The sequence below is a fragment of the Trachurus trachurus genome (genome assembly GCF_905171665.1).
Source record: "Trachurus trachurus genome assembly, chromosome: 13".
Lineage (NCBI taxonomy): Eukaryota > Metazoa > Chordata > Actinopteri > Carangiformes > Carangidae > Trachurus > Trachurus trachurus.
In genome coordinates this window covers 25,352,090-25,369,976 of record NC_139892.1, presented here as the reverse complement: position 1 = coordinate 25,369,976, position 17,887 = coordinate 25,352,090, and the positions used below count along the sequence as shown (strand labels likewise).

The 17,887-nt window shown below is 41.6% G+C and overlaps 1 protein-coding gene across 2 annotated transcripts in view; it reads left to right on the top strand.

Annotated features, from left to right (window-relative positions):
• The window catches only part of nectin1b (nectin cell adhesion molecule 1b), a gene marked incomplete at its 3' end in the record, with an annotated part of 155,259 nt that overhangs the window by 63,338 nt on the left and 74,034 nt on the right, over positions 1–17,887 (top strand). Inside the window, exon 6 of one of the 2 annotated variants that reach the window (XM_083985359.1) lies at positions 7,192–11,369. The exons of the other annotated variant lie outside the window; for it this stretch is intronic. Coding sequence (XP_083841485.1) covers positions 7,192–7,700 — 509 coding nt within the window. Of the gene's footprint in view, positions 1–7,191; positions 11,370–17,887 lie in introns of those variants that run through there. 2 annotated transcript variants of the gene reach the window in all.

The following is a 17,887-nucleotide window of genomic DNA, read 5'->3' as shown; positions in this document are numbered from 1 at the left end:
TGAGCTACAACAGCCATGCCTTGCAGCTTCTCCTATCTAGTTAAACATCCTTTCGTCTCTAGCAGCCTACTGTTTTACACTTAGGATTGATTCCCTGCCGTCTTATTTCAACAAGAAATACTTCACATTAGGGACATAATGATACCATTTCATGGGACTTAAAGGGATATGTTGTGACAAAGAGCTTGTGATGGTTCTCATGGCAACCCCAGCTTATTGTCCGCAGGGGCTCCCAAACCCCCAAAACAATCCAAAACTGTGGTGGCTTTCAATAGAATTTAATCTGCGGGAATGCTTCAAACTTGGACTTTCTCCTGTGTTTTCTATTCAAACACTTCCAGTCCATCCTCGCTGATCTCCACAAACACCAGCAAAACTGTAAATAACTCGAGGTGTTGATGGTGTGGTTCATTTTTTTCAGCTGCGGAACAGGCATGTTACTCTATCTGTTACAGCAGGGTCTGTTGGTTTTCCCGACGTGATATCGCGCTGATTGCCTCGTGTAATAAAACTTGTGAGACCGAGGCGAAAACATCTTTCAGTAAAACAAGTGTCGCACCATATATTACTAACATCTAACAGCAGAGCTGCTCTGTGCAGCCATTTGTCTTTCTTTTCTCTGACAGAGACAAGAGACATTATGATGTCAGCTTTGCAAAGGCTCCCCAAGCAATGTGAAATTTGTTTGTCTTCGCCTGTCATGGTGGAGTCTGTCTCAATCTGTGCGCTATAGCACATTGCACTGTCGCCTTTTCACATAGCGCCGTTTGCATTATTCATAGATCCAAAGGCCACACACGTGTATATCTTGTATATCATTACACCCTTACTTCAAGTAGATGCAGTCTGTCAGGCAGGTTCAGGTGTACATTCACATTCTTGGTCTTTGCTCTCCCTGCTAGCTTCTCGTCACCCTTGAACCTCCCATTCAGGCGTCATAAAGGAATAAAAATAAAAGAACCTAGGAGGATTTGGGTCTGTAGGCAGATAGAGCGGCATTCTAGCCCCCACGTCCTCACTACAGGAGAGGCTGCTTGCTGCTCAGATCCTGCCAAGATCACACCTCATTATCCAAATGAGACATTAGCATGAGCTGCTCCCGCGCTCACACACCATAGGCCGCCCCATAAAGCCTCCACCACGCCGTTCTGTGCCAGGGAAAGCACTGAGGGGGAAGACATCGTGGCTGCGGCTCGTTTTTTATTTGGAGAAAAGAGATAGCCCGGCTAGAGGAGTGAAATGGAAATGTCACCAAGGGAGAGCATGTGAGAGCAGAGCAGCTGAGATCGTAGTGATTTATCTTAACATTTGTTTCTGCATGGCTTGCTGTTTCTTCTCTCCTGAGGATATGCAGAGGAGAGGGATGTGGCAGACAGATGGAGCAGGGGGATTGGCTGAGCCCCCTTCGGCCCAGCTCTGCTCCTCCGTCCTCCTCCTCCCTCTCTCTGTCCACCCGTGTGGTGTTGGATCTGTCACGCCTCCCTGAGAGCCTGATGAAGTAGGTCAGACGCTGTCCCAGGGTCTGACCACTGGCTCCAGAGCTGCTGCTGCTGCTGCTGCTGATGATGATGATGATGATGCTAATGCTGATGCTGTGTGGTGATTCACTTATTACACACACGTACACACACGGATCCAAAATAACAACAAGGAGACTAAAACACAAAATGGAAAAAAATAGCAGAGCACAAGCAGAGGGTAGTGGCCCGACCTCTCCTGGCTTAACACGTACTAACATCTAGATTTGTTTCCTGCGTGTCTGCTGATCCAATAACTTCACCCTTGTACAGCACTTCTGCTTCGCACAACAACCACACACAGGGTAATAGGGAATGTGGAGATGCATTAATAAGGGCGCCTTATGAGCAAACATGATTTGTAAAAGAGCACTGGTGTTTAGGTGCCATTTAAAATATTCATTAGTCATTAAAGGTGCATTAAGAATGACAGTTAAACCCTCTCACAGATCCCAAAATGATTATATTACATCTGCAAAGGGATGTCTGAAATATCTTGGAACAGAGATGTTTTTTGTGGGATCTCTGCAATGATTTGTCAACTTAGTCACGCTTATTGTTGACATGACTTTCTAGTTTCTTTCAGCTGTAAACCACCGCACATGTCATCCACACACTGTCAAGTGTTGTGGTATTCTTGGTCGTGAGTGGAGGCCAATTAAAAAAAAAAGAAACAGAAAAGGCAAACATTACGTGCTGCTTCTGCCGTGTGGAGATGAAAACAAAAGAGAAGCCTGTGCCTTGTGTGACAGGACCACTCGGCAAGTCGCTGCATGTTCACAACATGTCACAGATGATGTCACCTGTGTTTTGATGCCAGTATTTCACAGTGTTATCTCCTCCAGCACATCTGGTGCCTCTTATCCGCTGCCTTTTTACAGGAAATTGAATTTGAATTACTAGTCTGGAGGTTTTAATGGTGCGAGTGGCATTTACCTGTATGCAAGATAAACTCATGTCTGCCATGAAATAATCAGAACAAACATGTTGACAAACAGGAAGAAATGTTGGTTATTGCAAAGTACTATATGACGGGGTGAAAAAGAGCTTTGCCTCGATGTCGACTCCCCCGGTATAGCGCGATGAATCCCTGTCAGTGATGAGCTTTTATTCGTTGTGGCAGCATTATATTTCCATGACTTCACAACCACTGGCAATTTCAGACAGGGGAGTAATGAGGATGGTTGGAATCACTGAATTAATGCATCTCCCTCCCGATTGTCCTCATCCTTACTCCTTACTCACTCACTCATTATACCATCCTTTACTCACTGTTGTCACTCCCTCAACCTCTCAAAGGCCCTCTCTCCATCTTATTTCTTTTCTTCCTCCTCCCTGCCACTCCTCGACTTAGTAGCCCTCTATTTTCTTTTCATCTCCTGTTGTCTGCTACGTGTTCCTCATTTAGTCATATTAAAACACCACACCCTGTACCACTCTTTGAAATCCTCTCTCATTTTCCCAGCCTCTGTCATAACACCTTGTCCAAGTGATTGCGCTTAGACTCAGGAATGAGCCTCCTTCTTTCTTTCTTTCTTTTTTTCTTTTCATGTACAGACACGACTAGAGCACACCCAGAAACTATACCTGCAGGACAGAGTTGTGAAACAGTTTCCTGTACTTTGCAGGCACTTCTGCCTGAGATGTGCCTCTCTTTAAATATCTTTGAATATTTACCGCTGCTGGTTCTTTTATACTGCAGCTTACACTGAAATACAAAAGTCTGTACAGTATTTGTTTTCTTGCATGCCCTTAGTGTGTCATTTCCACAACCCAAGTTATTTTTCCCCCTCTTCTTTTTTTTCCAAAATGTTCTTCCGCTTAAAGTGTCACTTGTGTTTTACACAAATGACTCAGAGGGAAAACACTCATCATCAAGTTGTGAAGGAAACTGATTTTGTCACTAAGATGTTTGTATGCAGTAAATCATCCACTCAATCAAGTCAGATGTGAATGTTCAAAATGGTATGATTAATGCAATACCAAACAGCATGGATACAGAATTTGAATAGCTGCGGTATTTCATGTTAGTCATTACCTGCATAAATCTATCATGTCCCTGGATTGAATTATAGCCTTTCATAGCCCGTCTTGGCGCCTATTAATCTCAATAGTACATTTTAGTCATTGCAACTCAAGGTTACCGTACTATCTGCATATTTCCAGAGTGGTGTTAATAGACACTGCCTTTTGTTGCTTGGAACAGTATCAGGGCTGTTGTTGTGCTGCTTTGAGCTCTTTTTTTATCTATCTGTTGGCAGGTGTTGCCGGTAGCGATGGCGTGCTGGTGGAACGCCTCCTTCCTCCTCCGTGCTGTCAAACACCCCTACGTATACCCCAACCATTTCAAATGTGTCTTATTATTAGTGCGTCTGTAATGTGATTAGTTTGTACCATAGCCACTCTTAATTTCACATACTCACATTCACAGAGTACGTGTCCTCCACAAAGCCACAATGCCAGAGAAATAGAGGAACCTTGTTGTGCCATTTCGTTATCTTGGTGTGCGCTCAGAGCCCACACACTGAATGGGAGGTGGTGTTGTGATGTGACCTTGAAGTGGGTTGAGATCACAGCAGAAGTGTGCTGGAAAACATGTTAAGAACAGGCAGTCCTCTTGTCAACATGCCTATTCTAGTTGCAGAATGAAGGCAGTGTGTTCCTAACACTGCACAGAAGCAATCTGATGAGCTTTTTTCTGGTGTTACCTGAGCTTCTTCAGCTGCTTTTAATGTGCCCCCCCCCCCCCCCCTCACTACCCAGGTAGAGCCATCTGAACACTTCAGCACTCCTCCCACCAATTCTCCCTCTAGTAAAACATCTTAACTCAAAAAACTTGTTTTTAGCACAGCAACTTCCAAGGCTTCCTCTGGAGTTGATGCACCGAACAAAAAAATCCCAGAAAAATGCCTGAATGTTTACAACCGCTTTCATGTCTGTGCTTTGTTTGAACTATAACATATTTTTAAATCATTAGTGTTGCCATTCACATTCTGAAAATACTGGTGTCAAGAGGTGGTGTCACTTGATCCTTTATAGAAATGGAGGGGATGGAGATGGCTTTTGAAGGCTCGCCGCATCCTCTTTCATTGCCACTATTTGGTAACTTTAAAGGCCTGGCCTTGTGTTTTTCACCTTTCAAGTGGCAAATATTGAGTCTTTGCAGCCTTAGAAATCCAAAGCAAAAAGCCACCCTAATTAAGATTGAATGAGGGGACTGATGAGAAGAGAAACAGGTCCTCACAGAAGAAGACAGTGAGGGGTATAGAGGAGAGGATTACAGGAGAACGTTCTCCCTTTTCTCTCCTCTTCTTCAATCCCCTGGATTTTCACCCCCTCTTTGGACTTGGTGGGAGGATGTGTTCTCGAGCAGGGGTGACCTGGCTCTGCTCTCTCATTCATGTGTGTAATGAAGGCCGGTGTCTGAATAATCCCATTAGGTGGTCAGATTAAAACCTGAGCTGATATTTGAGACTGTGCCCGGCACCGCTTTAGAAATTGGAGAGCTTTGCTGTCGGCCCTGCATGCGAGAGAGGGTGCAGGGGAAGAGCAGCTGAGGAGAGCCACTGTGTTTGGGAGGTCCCTCCATTGGACTGAATGAGTGCCATTGTAATTAACGCAGAGAGTCAGGCTTCAGTGGCATCTTTACTTAACCCAGCACCATCCTTTTCCACCAGATTAATACTCAGAGATTCATCATTCCCACTAAAAGACAGCTCTCATCGGGTGTGATGTGTTTGAGTCAACAGTTTGTAGCAATAATTTGAAAAATGATCTTCTGCCTATGTGGGGAATTTGTTTGTTTCGTCTTGTCAGATTTGCAGGTTTTTTCATTGATTTGACTGTATTTGACAGCAGCACAGGGAATTTAATATCTCCGAGGAACTTCACATAAACCTTCATTTAGCCTCAATTATCATCAGTGTCTGTGTAAATGAGTTTCCAGCTTCATACAGTACGTAAACATTTTCCCATCAATATCCTTACTTATATCAATATATCTTCCATATGTCATATTTTAGGGCAACACTAATAAAGCACATGCAGGTAATCACTCATATGTGAACTATTATTAAAACCCAATTGTGAAGATTAAGGTGTGCCTTGACGTACACTTTCAGGGCCCATCAGATGGTTTATCTAGTGCAGATATTTCCTAGAGAAATCACCTGATCCACACCGCTATGATCTATGCGGCGGTAACAAAGCAGCACAACAGTACATACAAATAGTCTCAATAACAGTAAATCCTCAGTTTCTGGTCCAAAGACCACTCGCACTGTGTATACAAACCTGTGGTTTATACGCTGCCTGAGGTGTGAGCCCATCCTCCCTCTCTGTTTCCGTTTGTTCTTTTTTATTTTCAGCCGAGATCTCTCGCCATTTCTTTAGTAGATGGCGTAACTAACTGCATTATTTGTCTCCCCCCCCCCTCCCATCTTCCTGTTCAGGATTCAGCGTTTACCATTGATGTTAAATGTGCCTCTGCTCTGCAGCTCTAGACAAGCACTACCTGTGCAGCTCTAGGCTTTGATCACATTTCTGATAAAAGTCTACCTCCTCTCAGTGCTTGAAGGAGCTTTGTACATTTTTTTCCTTTCCTTTCCTTTTAAGTGAATAAGTTAATATGTGTATGTAAGGGACATTTTTTTATTGTAAGCAACGGCTGTGCTTTAGTCAGGAGTGTTGTTTATCTTCGTGCGAGTATGTTCTGTGCTCCGTAAAGTGGTGGAATGGATGTGATGGCTCAGTTTAGCTCCAGATATGGTATGGTTGTTGCAGCTGTGAGGTTAAAATGTATCTTTCATTTTGTATTTGCAAGGGAAAATCACAGCCTTGCCTTCCAACTCTGGCATCATAGCCATTGTTTGTCTGTAGCAGACCATTAGTCTCTGTCACTCTGCGGTAGATTAGAGCGCATCTTTACTTCATTTGAGAATGTTCTCTAGCTTTCTCTCTCTGCAGTTTTTTCTCAATAGTATATACTTTTCTCTTGGAAGCATATGCTATTTTTTGCTTTCTGTTCTGCTTGCTGAAATGAAGAGCTTCATGTTTATCAGCTCTCTTGATGCATTGTGGCTGTGTATGCTTGGCTGCTGATAATCATCGCCGACAAACCTCTTTTTCATTTCATGTCCACGACACCGACGACTGAAGCTGTCGTGCTTTCCTATTCTATGTTGGACTTAACCGCAACCTATCATTCAACATGTTTACATGGATGTGTCTAAATCCTACAGAGTTGAATGGATCAACTGAAAGGCCACATGAATTAATTCTTCCGCAGTTTGTTCATGAAAGTGTTTCATTTTGCCCAGCCTCCCAATCAGAGGAGAGATGATGGTTAATGCATGCTGACAATGCTTCACTCACTTTGTTCTCTCTTTGATGGCGCTGTGTGGTGGCCTGGCTGTTAATTTCATTCTTTCCATGTCTGAAACTGCATGTGACTGTTAATGACTGAGCCTTGCCGCACCGTCGGTAAGGACTCCTCTGGGGTTGTGGGGGGTATTGTTGTGGGGCCTGGTCCTTCCTCTCCCTTTTGCTTTTCCGTCCTTGTCTCCCTTACTTCATCTTTCCTAAAAAAAAAAAAAAAAAAACTGCACCTGCACAAATGCACCTCCTCCCACCAGAGCACTGACACACTCCCTTCCATCTGTGTTTTCCTACCCAGAATTCCCTAACAACCCGACAATACCTGGGGGCCGAGAGATCCCGGAGGAGCAGCACAATCCAAGTGCTGCCATCGGGGGCGCAGTGGGGGGAGTAGTCCTATTGGGTGTGGCGGCCACGCTGCTCTTTGTATTCCTGCGCCGCCGCCAGCGCACCTTCAAGGGAGACTACAGCACCAAGAAACACGTGTTCGGTAACGGGTACAGCAAGGCCGGCGGCCTGCCCGCCCACCCCCCCATGCCCAAGAACCTGCAGTACCCGGATGATTCGGACGATGAGAAGAAACCCGCCCAGATTGGCGGCCCCGGAGGGTTTGAGGCGAGCGAGCGCGACTTTGACGCCGAAGCAGAGGACCTGAAGAGGCCCTATTTCACTGTGGACGAAGGAGAGAGCCGAGATTATGACGAGCGGACTCTCGCTTTCCAGTATGACCCTGAACCTGAGATAGCCGATGATATGATCTCTCAAACCGACGGCTCTGTCATTTCTAAGAAAGAGTGGTATGTGTAGTGGCATGCAACAACCAAACCAAACAGCCCTTTGTCCCCCCCACCCGCATTCCACCGCACCCTTCACCTCCATCACAACCCCACCCTCCCATTCGTCAAACTGCACCCGTCACAGCCCCTTCCCCCCTGACCACCCCCCACATCAGACCCCATCCAACTAATCTCTATTAGAAAATCAAGCGTCTATTTAAAGTGCTAGCAACATCAACTTCTCAGCACCACAACATTGGTATCAGTCCCATCAAGGGAATGGACAAAGAGAAAAACTAAGGTATGTAAAAGGACTCATTGTCACTGACCTACAAGGCCAGGGAGCTGATTGGTTGATTAATTCTGGTGTGTTATTCTTTTTGTGTATTTTTTTTCATGTTATAATTGTATTAAATGTATAAAAAGAGACTGCAGGTTGAGGTTTTATCGAGCACATTTGTGAAAGTCCTACACTGGATGTACGATTTGTTTCTGCCTTTTCTTGTTTTGTTTTTGTTTTGTTTTTTTCTATTACCATTGAGGTTTTTTATGTTTATGTATTTTTGTATGATTTAAGTGACCAGAGGACTGAGAGTTAAATGTTTGACATAATTACAGGTGGCGTTGTAAGTGTTTGTAATTTTGTGGTCAAATGTTTCAGAGAAAGAAAAAAATAATTCCGCCATACAGCACCTGCATAGTTTCTCACTGGGGTTAGCGTCCATGAAATTATTCACTTTTGTATATTTACAGCGCAGCATTAAAAGCAGATATGTTATTGCTGTTTTTTCCAAAGACATGCTTAGTATTTCTCAACCCTTTGCGTTTATATTGCCTGATTTGTCTCTTTACTGACAGGGAGTCAGTCTACTGAGCCGTATTGACATGGCACTAACAGATAAATATTGAGTGTATTCAATTTTCTATCATGTTAAACTAGTTACCACGTCAGCGAATTGGAACAGCAGGGCTGCAATCGTGTCATATCCAACAATTTCTACTTTCTCAGTGGTGCATCACAATCACGTCCAAAAGAGGTTTGGTGAGTCTCACAGTGGAACCTTCAGTAATGCTCTGAAATGTCATAATTGTCTCTTGACTTGAACAGGTTGACCTGTGTACATGAGCTCTAAATCTTACCACTATAAAGAAATGTGTTTTTTTTTTCTTTTTGTTGTGTGTGTGTTGAGTTGTCATAATTATGTTTCGTTCTAACCCTTTTTTTTAATCAAATGGATGTCAGAGAATAGAGTCTGGGGAGTTGACTTTGTCTCATTATAATTGTGTGACTTTGTACTGAGGAATTGGCTAAAGCCTCCCCCCACTCACACCAACAGCATTTTTCTATGAGGAGTCGCCCATGGACACAAAGGACACGGGGCGGAGGGAAATGTCAACACAGTGATGCTTTTATTAACACCTACAGAAAAAAAGATTAAAACATGTAAAGGGAAATCAAAATATGATGGTGACCATGCTGGAGTATAATAAGTCACCTGCTGCTTTCATGATGTTTTCGATCCATCTCCTGTTTCTTTCTGAAAAACGAATTTCACTCACTGTTTGGGGGATTGTAAAGGAATGGTTGGTTGTCCTTCCCTCGCTGATGTTGGCATCTGAATCTGCCAACAGGGAGAACAGTGACCCTGTCGGAAGGCATTATGTATGTGTGTGTTCTTTTTTTTAAATTCATTGTTAACAAGTGCCGGTGGATGCTAGCATAGCAAATGACTTGTGTTTCAACTCAGCACTGAGGTCCATCACTCAATCAAGCAAAATGTATTTGCTTCAAACTAGAAAAAAACAGTTCAATGTGAAAAATCAGATAAAACAGAAGCAAAGAGGAGTAAATCCATGGATATAAATTACATATCTGACTGGCTCTGAACAATATAAATACTGTATTAAGCCTTATTTTATGCATGTTTTTTGTGTGGGAGTGGAAGTGCGTATGTTGCTATTTTTTCTGTATCAATTCCAGTGCGTTTGTCCTCATTTGCAGCTCAAAAGACAGCACTTTGTCAGTGTTGTCAGTATTGACAGCGGTATGAGTTTATGGGCACACAGTACCCAGCAACAATATTGCAGTTAACACATAAAAAAGTATATAAATATATATAAATATATATATATATAAATAACGATTAAAAAATAACATCTCTGTGGGAGCAGATCTCTCTGCAAGCAGGAGATGTGAATGTTTTACAGTCCATGCTTGTCTACTGTATATTTTTAGATGAGCATGTTAATCATGAGCCTCAAACTGCATTGTATTTTCAACGCAAACTAACATCATGAAATGGGAAATAATCACATTCTTATTAAAGGTTCAGTTCAGTTTAGTTGCATCAGTTTGTTCAGTTTCTTTCCGTGTAATGTATCTATTACCGTTAGAGAGCGACACATGAAAGTTCCACAGGCGGGAAGACTAATTGACAAGTGGCGGGGTCGCTGCTTTCAAAGTGCAAAGAAAATTACAATTTTCTTTCATAGCCTTTAGTTTTCTACATGGTTTGCGTCAGTAGACACAAGGGTGTGAAAAGCATGTCTTTATATTTTACTCTTGCATTCAGTGCCTATCAAAGTTATGAGACATGATTTAGTCTGAACAGTTGCTGCTCCGTCGTTCACGCTCAGATTAACATGAGAAATGATACTGAAATACGACATGAGCTGCAAACCTCTTTAAATCAGACTAATTGTGTTATTTTTTGTCACTTGCAGTGAATTTTAATTAATATAGTGGGGATTTTATTCCATCTGAGCTCCAGCATGATACAGTACTAACATTTTGTCTATACTCGATCTTTAAATGAGTCGATCGCCTGAAAAGCTTTTCTCATTACAAAGTTAAAGTTTATCGATGGCAAAATGGTAACTCAGCACTTTTTTTCCCCTTAAGAGTCCTAAAAAGATCAGACTTTTGCTACTTGGATTTTTCTAAGCACAACAATTGAAACCAATCCAATGAAAAGGAGATTTAATTTATGAATTAGAATTTAAAAAAAAAAAACATCTTTGGCCCGAGGCAAAGACAAACTCTATACTTTCTTTGTAAAGCACAAGTTTAAGGTTTCATTTGCTTTTTCTTTTTTTTGCATCCATTTAAAATCCACTGCCACGCTTGCTTCTCAGACATGTCGGAGAGAGAGAGAGAACGTGTCAGATTTGAGTTGACGTTCTGTATACTGGTAGATGTAAACATTGTCTTCATGTTGTCTGGGTGTTATGAGTTTCTATTTTATAATACTGACTGTAACTTCATTCCATCCTAATCTACTTTTTGTATTCAGTATGTTCAACATTCCACTGTAAATACTGTACATACGGTTGAGATTATAGTCAGGATTTATTTAGGGACAATTGCGTAGGGATCCTGTTCATGTAAAATATATTTTGACTGCAAACCTAGAGACTCGATAAGTAGATGAAGTTGACACAATAGCTTATTTCCAAAGTCCCACCTAAAAATGCTCCTCCGGTACGTTTTTAAAAAGCGCCACTAGCGGCTTCACTGTCATACAAAAGGGGTGACGCATACAATTTGTCGATTTTTGATGTTATGGAAAGAAAAAGAAAAGAGAGAAATTGTCTGTATGCAGCCATGTGAATGTATATTTCTGAGGGTGTTAAAAATCTCTTGTTCAATTGTGATGACCCAGTGAAGTAACTTGTATTTGTTTTAAGCATTAAATGAGTTCAATAGTCAATGATGTTCTGTCCCAGTTCACTGATTGGATAGATGTGTGTTATCTGATTGAATATGATTCATGTCTGCAACATGTCTCTTATTGCAGTGCAATTGATTTGAAGTAACAGTGCTTTTGCCAATAATAGCCTTGATCAATGGTTTGTCCCTGTCGCCTCATGCAGGTTCTTATTTGGATTAATTCTCCAGCTGTATCACTTGTGAGACTTTTGTTCTGCAAATAAACTTTTCCTCAGTTTGAACAAAGATAGACTTTGTTAGAACAATATTTAAATCCAGATGTAACTCTGCTCCAAGAGCCAATTCCATTTTTTGGCCAAACCCTCAGAGAAGCAGAGTGTGTTCAGGCACCCAGCCATTAGACCGAGCCACACAGCTCCTCGCTGCTGCTTCAGGTTTCAGAATTAAAAGGCGACAGAGCTGAAGGAAGATGATTCTTTTTGGATCCCGTCATTGTTGGCAGCAGTGTTTGTGTCTGAGCGTGACACAAATATGATGATAAAAACTACACTAAACACAATGAAATGTGATCAAAAAATGTATTGTATTCCAAACTTAGTATATTACTATATGATATTACTCATAGGTATGGAGAAGAAATGATTTCTGGCACCATCAGCTTCCACCGCTGAGGATTAGTTATTGCATGAGGCTGAAACGGTCCCGGTGTCATATACTGATAATGATTTTATGAGCCTAACACAAGATAAATGAAGGGATACATGTAGCACATAAGGAGGGTCTCTGATGGATATTACAGCAGCTTTTTGTGGATTTTTCCTTTAATTGGAGAGCAAAAACTGTCAGCCAGATGCTGATATTGAGTTCAGTGCTTAATGAAGCTACAGTGATATGATAAGAGAGACCTAGTGTAGAGGCAGACAGATCTGTCTCAGACTGTGGGACTCAAGTGCAGACATCTGCACCATGCACATTAAGAACAGCCCAGAGTTTGCAGCTGTTGCCATCCATTTGCTAAAAGAGCCCTTTGTAGCCCAAGGGGCTTTGATGGCACATAGGCTTTTAACATGCATGGCCGTCTCGTTTTTTCTCCCCCTAACAGAGCCACAGAGTGGAATCCTACAACATTTCCTCTGTCAAACCTCTCCTAAGATTAAATATGGCTGGATTTTTTTTGTTTTGAAATACTGTATGTTCCTCATGGCCCGTAAATTCAAAAGTGAGTTTGCTAAAGCACTTCGTGCGGGGCGTGATGTCACTGCATTCGACACAGTGTAAAATCTGAGGATTCATATCACAGCTATGTCGTATCAAAGGCTGCGATCTCTGGAGGAAAATGAAAAAGGATCTGACTGTGCCTGCAATAATTTTATGTATATCAGTATGGATTTTTTTTTACAGTTATAATTATAGTTCTCATGAGTTTTGGTGCTAATAGGTTCAGACAAGTTTTGTATGTGCAGCTGATGTCATCAGTACAGTGCAGCCTCAAGAGTTGATTCGTTTTTTGTCTGGTTTTCTTGGCCACTACTGCCTCTAAGCTCAGGACCAGACTATTACATTCAGCTGCCATTTGGAATAAACTCCTCACTTTTGTTTGGCTGCTGATACACTAAGAATGGTAAAAATGTATCAAGCAAAAACACTGTGAGGAAAGCACATTGACAGCCAACACTACCAGTAATTGAACTGCAATTACTTTGGGCTGGAGTGTCCTCTCTTATTGGTGGGGGCTGTTAGCTCCGGGTCCATCATAAAAATGTCTCTACTTTAAATGACTGTTTCAGTTCAGTGTCATGATGAAATTTTCTCTCAGTTATTGTTGTTATCAAAAGACCCAGTGGTGTAACCTGTTTCACGGGCCTGTAAAAAGAGTGTACCATACTTTATTGATGTGGAGTTCTTTATAATAACCTTTTTTATTCTACATGATCATGGCTTTTAGGAATGTTTTTATTTTTCCCTTGCCCATACTAAAAATGTGGTTCTGTGAAAGATTGCCTTTGCTCTCATGTTAAACACAGGTTTAATGGCAAAGAACTTAACACTCTGCAGCCTTCACCCTCATAAAGCATAAAAGACGCCTTTTATCAGCTCAGGTTAATCAACAACGCCATTAGAAAAGCTTTTTGAAGGTGAAGGTGTTGATAATCAGGAGTGATGCTGCTTTTGTGACAGACTAACATGCACCTTTGTCTGAGGTGTTGCTGCACTCTATGTATCAGTCAGACACAAGTATTTTACTGTCTACATAGTATAATTATTTTAGCTACTTTACCAGTTCATACAGCAACACATTGCCAGAGCACAAAGGCTATATTCAGCCTTGTGGTCTGATTGGATGTGATACTGTGCTCTGCTTCACTTCAGCAAGAAACATGAATATGTGGAGGAGAGGTCAACAACTAGGATGATTTTTTTTTTTTAAACATTGGCTATAATACATTTCTCTTTATGTAAGATGCCAACAAACGCAACTGTTAGCATATGAACTAATTCCTAATGTGGGTTTGTTTTGGAAGCTTTGCTGGATTAACCAAACCTGACATTTAGTTATTTTATTGTTAGATTTTCAACCACCATCTTATACATGATGAGTTTCACTGTTCAATTAGTTACATTAAACATGTTATCATCCTCTTGCTTAAAAGAAAAAAAGATATACTGCTGCCTCGTTCTGAGTCTTGATGTTGCTCCAATCTAAACTGCAGCTCCATGATAATTACACAGGAAAAGGCTCCTAATGTTTTCCCTCTTCACTTGGTAGTGTTTTCATTGGTCACCTTACAGTAGACGTCCTGAGATGACTCCTGTCATCTTCCTGCTCGGATTGCATGCATTGTGACTCTCAGTTTGCTGTTCTTTTGTCTCCTCCACTTTTATCTCTGAGGTGACGATGAGGTGATTAAAGATGACACCGTGTTTCACTTGGAGCACCAATCTGAAACACAAGGCTCCTAATTTGCCATGACCAAAACCAGTGAGACAAAGTTAGAGAAACAGACACATTCACATCTCAGACGTGAGCTCATGCTGTTATTTCTATTGCCTTAAAACCGCTCCCAACAATGAGCTGTTGTAATTGAATTGATCACACGTGTTGTTTTTCTCACTAACACCTGGCTCCATGTTGTTGCCATGTTTAGGCCTGATTAGGGATTTGATGTCTAAGTGTGATTCCTATTTATGTGCTGTACAAAAATATATACATACAGTGTGCACACCTAACACACTGAGGAAACATGCAGCTCTGAAAAATGAATGAACTGATTGTTATTTCAAAGGAGGTTAAATCGAAAGCAACTGGACTTAGTTATTTGTCTAGGAAGACGTTTCACCTCTCATCCAAGAGGCTTCATCAGTCCCTCCGTGTAAACAACCTCATAATGCCGCTTCTGATTCTCGTGAAGCCTCTTTAGCTCCATCTTGTCATTTGATAGCAAAGCTTTTCCACAGGAGAGCATAATGCATGTGGAGGTTCATGCCGTCCACGCTCACTGTATGAAATGACCGGCTGGTGGACTCATGTACAGTAGAAGCAGGCACATCTTCCTCTTCCTCCTCCTCTTCCTCCTTCTAAACCAAAGACAGTGCCACAGGGATGTAACCCAGATCCCTGGGGTGTTTCAGCTCCATGGTCTCCGCTGGGAGGCCCCAACCCTGGAAACTTTGAGGTGGTTTGAAAGCGCTCACCAGACTTGAAACAACAACTGAATCAAAGACTTTTAAAACAAAAGTCCTCAGTGTTTAGACGATGATCCATTAACTTTTTTTTACCATACAGTACCCTCTGTCTCTGTCTCTGAGCTGCAGCCAGAAACCAACACCATCAACATAACGACCAACCCGCCTCAAACCAGAACTAAATCACTGACTTCGAAACCATACACAGCTCTACATGTCAACAAAACCACCATAACTATCCCTGTGTTTAGTTAAAACCAAACAGTCATTGTCTTTATGAGAGATGTCTGCGACAGGATGACTAAGAAAACAGAGTGTGTTATTTTCCTGCCATGAAATTTAAAATACAGGGTAACTTTAATGCAATTTCAACCACATTAGACAATGAAAAATAAAATAATAATAATAAAAAAAAATCCTAGCTCAACAGTATCTATGGCCAACACGTAGTGACTTTGTATTTCAAAGCAAATAAAAGTCTACATTCTCATAAAGAGTTGAGGAGCACAGACAGACAGAGAAGAATAAATGTGTCAGAGCTGAACACATCTTCATCTCTTTGATATCTGGTCCAAAAAATAGTGAAATCAGTCATAAAGCACAAATCAAGTCTCCATTGATCATCTACAAACCGAGAGAGAGGATTGTTTTGTTTATGGGAGAGAAACGACCCAAAAAGCTTCATCTGTGCTCCCAGATCAAGCCTTTGTCACACGCTGACTGACACTCACTGTTATTTATATCATTTTGATTCTTCCGTCGACACCTCTCAGCCTCTAACAGTCATAAAGTGAAGCCAGGAGCATGTTTTCCAATTAAGATTTTTTCATTGCGCAGAACGTTTTCGGACATTTGTTTGCTCGGTTTTGTCTGTGTTTGATAAAACATGTTGTGTGTAACCTGATCGAGTAGGCGCAGCGCTTGCTGATGGACAGAACAAGTCCGTTTTATTTCCAGAAAATGTGGAATTATAATGAATTGGTAATTATCTGCATTAACCCAGGATCAATCTGCTGAAATTATTATTGCCTATTATTTTGTAAATGAGACGGCTCATAAACAAACTACACGGATCCCATGAATAAATTTGCCAGCATCTTGTGGGATGCCTGCAGTAGCTGCTGGAGACAGACACACACCGTATATAAATTATACACATACACACACTGCTTTCACGCCCTCCCGTTTTCAGAGCCAGTCATGGCATGAGCAGCTCTGCTATCCAGCTGCGTATTAGCGTTCTCCAATTAAACTCAGCCATCCCAGAGCAGAACGAAAGGCCTAAACCCTCTGGTGAGAAAAGTGCTGACAACCCTCATCTACAAAGTCCTACTGGGAATACACCGTCCCTGTGACCATTTACCCAACGTCAGAGAAATGTGTGTGCCTACGTGTGCGTATGTGTGCGTGTCAGTGAGGTTTAAGAGGAGCCGAGAGGGAGTTAGGGTGTGCGTCCCCTTCATCCCTTTGTTTATCAGTGCTTTCTCTGAACTGTTTCTGAGTGATCTTAGACACACAATTACATAGTTACTGTGTGTTGTTGTTTTTTTTTTTTTTGGTTTTGTTGTTTTTGGTTGGAGCGAGGAAAATGTGTGAAGCAATTTCCGTGTGTTGGCTGTGCACATTTGTGGCTTTTAGAAAAGCAACAGAAAAGTGTTTGGTCAAAAGCAAATATGAGCTTGTTGACAATTTGTCTTGTTCTGTTGTGGCCTCAAATAAAAAAAATCCCTTTGAATCTCATTTTCCTGAAGGAGCTGGATGGTGATGAAAGAGACTGTGATGGACCGTCTCCCTCAAATCCACAATTACACAGAGACTGGGCGTGGCTGCAAGAGCAGAAGGATAGATTCCAAGGACATTATTCTGTCGTGTACATACATTTACACCATGTTAATGCATATGCGCTGCCTATACGCCCTGTCATCTAGTGATAAATCACAGACACAGCTTTGCCATTTTTTTCTAAAATCGAGGCATCATTTGTTTTTGGATTATATTGTGGCAAATCCACACTGTAGATTTTCAAAAATCAAATGTAGCTCCTTGTGTGAGTTGAATTCCCAGATGGTTATTTACTCTGCTGATTTATTTTATTATCCTAGTTTGCTGTGTGGAGATATTCATATTATTTTGACAGCACACTACATGTATGAATTAATTTCATTTTAATTCTGGTAAAAATAATTGAAGTGAAACATCAAGGTAAGCTGCTGTTTACCTGTTGGCTGTATTATTAGCCAAAACAGACACATTCACAGCTAATGGGCTCCACAGTGACGCTGCTTGGAGCGATGACATTAAAGAATAACATATCAGCCTGCTCTTCATCATCACAACACTCATTATTATTTACACATTTTATACATTAACAATGCCTCCATTCTTCAACAGAAGGGCCAATTAAGCCTCTGCAGAGTCTGTATTGACATGTATCTATGAAGAGAAACTGTCCTCAGGCCAAATCTCAGATCTCGCCTGTGTCCTTGGTGATTATCATGCATGAGCCTGCTGCTCTTACTGGGAGAGAAAATGCCTCACAGGATGAGTCAAATCTCACCCAGCATCAATATGTCAGTTGAAATTAAAATTTCCCTGGCCCCCAGATATTAAGCGTGCCATGTAATGAACCTTCACCTGTTAAAAATCTTCGAGCCCACTGACTTTAAGGGAGAGCTCTCGTCCGCATTCAGAATGATTCATCAACCCAGTTACCACGAGCTCCAGCTTCTGACAAATGGGACAAATGGGGTAAATTAAGAATCCAGTGTCTCCCACCCCCACACTCTCTTCCCTGACTATTGACTCTCACAGCTTTATCAGTGTACATTAGTGTCAGTGCCAGTCTACATTTAGACTAGCTGTGC